Source organism: Atta colombica, unplaced genomic scaffold, assembly GCF_001594045.1.
Source record: "Atta colombica isolate Treedump-2 unplaced genomic scaffold, Acol1.0 scaffold10, whole genome shotgun sequence".
Classification (NCBI taxonomy): domain Eukaryota; kingdom Metazoa; phylum Arthropoda; class Insecta; order Hymenoptera; family Formicidae; genus Atta; species Atta colombica.
In genome coordinates, this window is record NW_017259184.1 from 587,225 (window position 1) to 590,936 (window position 3,712).

At 30.9% G+C, this 3,712-nt stretch overlaps 1 protein-coding gene across 2 annotated transcripts in view; it reads left to right on the forward strand.

Moving 5' to 3' along the window:
* The first annotated feature begins 737 nt into the window (after nt 1–737).
* The window catches only part of LOC108684406 (nucleoprotein TPR-like), a 12,191-nt gene continuing 9,216 nt past the window's right edge, over nt 738–3,712 (forward strand). For both annotated transcript variants that reach the window (XM_018188703.1, XM_018188711.1), the window contains exons 1-3: nt 738–1,088; nt 1,364–1,526; nt 1,614–1,835. In XM_018188703.1, coding sequence (XP_018044192.1) covers nt 917–1,088; nt 1,364–1,526; nt 1,614–1,835 — 557 coding nt within the window. In that variant the 5' untranslated portion in view covers nt 738–916. The remainder of the gene's footprint in view (nt 1,089–1,363; nt 1,527–1,613; nt 1,836–3,712) is intronic.

Consider the following 3,712-nt stretch of genomic DNA (forward strand, 5'->3'; position numbering starts at 1 on the left):
TGAGTTTGAAGATTGAAAGATTGAAGTTTGACCAATCAGAACAAAAGGAGCAAGAATTTCTTTGTCCTCATTGGTGAAATTTCAATCTTTAATCTTCATTCTCAATTTTCAATGCATAGTGATTTCGGCCTAAGTCCGGATCTATAATAGATGTTTTAATCTTAAGCCGTAAGAAATTGATCTACTACAGTCGAGTGCGAGAAGAACAATTGATTGTGATTCCATTCCTTAATTCCGGTTTAAGGCTTAACAATCTATTATAAATCCGAGATAAATCTATTGAATTACCAAATAGTAACTTTTCCCAAATGAAAATAATAATGAAGACGTCTTCTCCAAAGGATTTCTAATCGATCCCATATGTAAAACATATTAAATAAAATCGCTGTCTGCTATCTTGACGCACAATAAAATTTATTAATAACAAGAAGAATACTATTAAAATGTGTAAATGCTTTTCCCAAATTTTCCCAAATGATTCGCAAGTTATGTAGACATAAATAAATCAAAAATATTCAATTTGTCCGCTATTTTGTCAATGGTTTCTTTTTGTCGCTGAAACGGTCGGTTTGAGCAGCTCATGAAAATTTCCCTTATGGCTGACGGCAGCCCATGCAGTGCTACCGCTGGTAATCTGATTGGACGAAATTCACCATTTCTATCTTATCATGCGCAATGCTTCAATTTCATCATTCCATCATTTCCAGTATTCCATCATGATTGACGATTGGTAACGACGAAGCAGTTAGAAAAGGTGAATGCCGTTTGTTGTAAAATCGTGAAAACCGTCAGTAGCAGCACAAAGACGCAAATGTGGTGGCTGCTGAAGAAGATTCCATATTTTTATCTTGAAGTGTGAGAATACTGGTTATCTAGCCTGATTGATTCATTATTGATTATAAATAATTCGAACAACATGGAAGTGATCGAGGAGAGCGATCATAACGTTCTTCTAGAAATTGCGAACGACGAAGAGCTAACACAAATCCCGAGAGAATTAGTGAGAAAGATCAATGTACATTTTAATAACAGATTTGAGGAATTTATTACCGCCAAGGCGGTTTTCGAGACGAACCGAAAATGCTTAGGTAAGTTGGATGCCAGTTTGAAGGTCACACTTCCGAATATTTCGGGAATATTTTTATATATCTATTCCAGAAACTTCAATTTTTTGTTTGTCTTTTTTCAAATTTAATTTTTTTTCTATTAATGCTTTCATTATTTACTGAAAATATTCTAAATTTGTTTAATTTTAAATATCGATAGTAACCTCTGCCAATACTAAAATTTATCTAAAATACTTGACTTGCGTGAGTAAATGAATAACAGGAATTTTATGTAAAAATAATATCTTGATTTATAGAGCAAAATTTGGAGAAGGCGCAGAAAGAACTTGCAGAACAGAAGTTAGATCTTGAAGAATATAAAGGAAAGTTAGAGCTCACGGAAAAGAGCAATACAGAAATTTGTAGCAATCTTGAGGAAGTGAAAATAGAAGTACACAGATTACAGGAATCTATCAAACGGTATGTTATATATAATTTTAATATTTGCTTGTTTAGTGAAAAAAATCATTTGTAATTTTTAATGACAATTATTATTATAAATTATAGATTGGAGAAGGAAAATAGTGAATTACGTAGACAAAGAGATATAGCCACAGATGAGGCAAGTGCACTGCAGCTGCAAGTGGAAAGACGGGATACTGAGATTGAAAGAATGCGTACCGAATTATCATCTTTAAGTAATCAGCTTCAAACTGCCATTGCATCCAAATGTCAAACTCTGGCTGACACAGAGGAAATCCGTAGTCGAGAAATGACCTTGGACTTCAAGTAAATCAAAAAGAAAAATGAAAACTTCCATTTATATTAGGCCTATGTTACATCTTTCTCATATATTTATCATCCTCACGTTAATTATTCAATTACCACAAGCATGTGAAACCTACAGTTTTAATGCCAGTTCTGAACGGTGGATTTTTAGAGAAGTGTTTTCTGTGAGCAAGGATACTCTCGGAAGGTTGTCAATCTTTTCCGAGAGGAAACACGAGTATAAATATTTTAGTTCTTATCAGGATTAAACCTAGAATATGTGGCATGATAGATCAGTGCGCTGTCTGCCATGTCATGCTTGCGCTCGACTAATGAATACTTGAAAATAAGAATCTTTATTGAGTCATACTAGTGAAAACAACAAATAGGAAATGGGAAAATAAAAGTCAAAGAATCTTTAAATCATGCTTAAATCAGGCCTGTCCAATTTGAGCTCCGAAGCCGAAATGCAAAGCCATTGACGTAAAAAAAATCAATGTAAGATTTTAAAACTATAAAGTGTTGATAAGCGTCATTTAGATGCATATCGACACTTTACAATCTTTCGTTAAAAGTCTTACATTGAATTTTTTTTACGTCGATGGCTTTGCGTTTTGGCTCCGGAGTTCAAATTGGACTCATCTGGCTTATTTATAGTAATATATAATAATTCATGTGAATTTGTATGTACTATATATATATATAAATTTCAACGCTTAAGCTGTAGAAGATGCTATATCGAAAACGAATGAAAAAAGATTTCTTTCAAGAAATGAATGAAAAGCGATCTATTTCACGTGAGGCGTGAAGACCGGTCTATGTCTGAAGAAACTAAAGAAGGATCTATATAGCGCAATATTCACTACTCATAAATTACACAAATTTAGTTAAGGAAAATTAAATAATATATGAATAAATGAGTGCGAGAAACAGGAAAATCGGAAGACGATTCCCGTTTCTCAGTCATACCATTATATAATTTATAAGAAGAAACTATATTGTACTATATAATCTTTTCTTTAATTTCATGTGACTTGAACTGTTTTTCTCATTTTCTCGATATACCATATATCGTACTTCTTATACGTTCCGACATAAATCGATCTTCACACCTTATGCCACACCGAAATAGATCGCTTCTCATTCATTTTTTGATGTAAACTTTTCTTCTTCATTTTTTCTCAATGTAGCAATTTCTATGGCTCAGGCGTTGATTTGTAGTCTTTTTTGTGGGCCTTTGTTTCCTATCTTCTATAAATGAATATTTTAATAAAATTTGTTTTTTTTTAGTACATTCATAAATGTATGAAGTATACATATAATTACATTATATTATTACTTAGAGTTATTAAATTTTTTATTTTATGTTTTGTAACAATGTAATCAATTTTAATATTATATTATTAATATACAGAATGTTTAGAAAATAATGATAAATCTTTCACATGGAGATAGAATGGACTAAACTGAGATACTATTAACTTTTCAGAAAAACTGCAAAAGACAAAAATTGTTTATTTTCTTCACATAGAACTCTAAGAATTTTTTCAGAATTTTATATCAATTAGTGATATCATTTTAGTACTGCATTTTCTCATTTTCACCAACATGAGAAAATATGATATTACAAAATTCTGAAAAAATTATAAAAAATTCGTAAACCTTTATGAGAAGAAAATAAATAATTTTTGTCTCTTGCAATTTTTCTATTTTTCTAAAAGTTGATAGTATTTGAGTAAAAAATTATCAAATTTTCGGCAATTTTTAGCAATTAATTTCTTGTTAACTATTGCGAAAATTGTAACATGGTAGAGGATTTTTCTTCTCAGTTTAGTCCATTCTGTCCCTATATGAAAGATTTATTTTCCAAACATTCTGTATAATATGTATATATATAT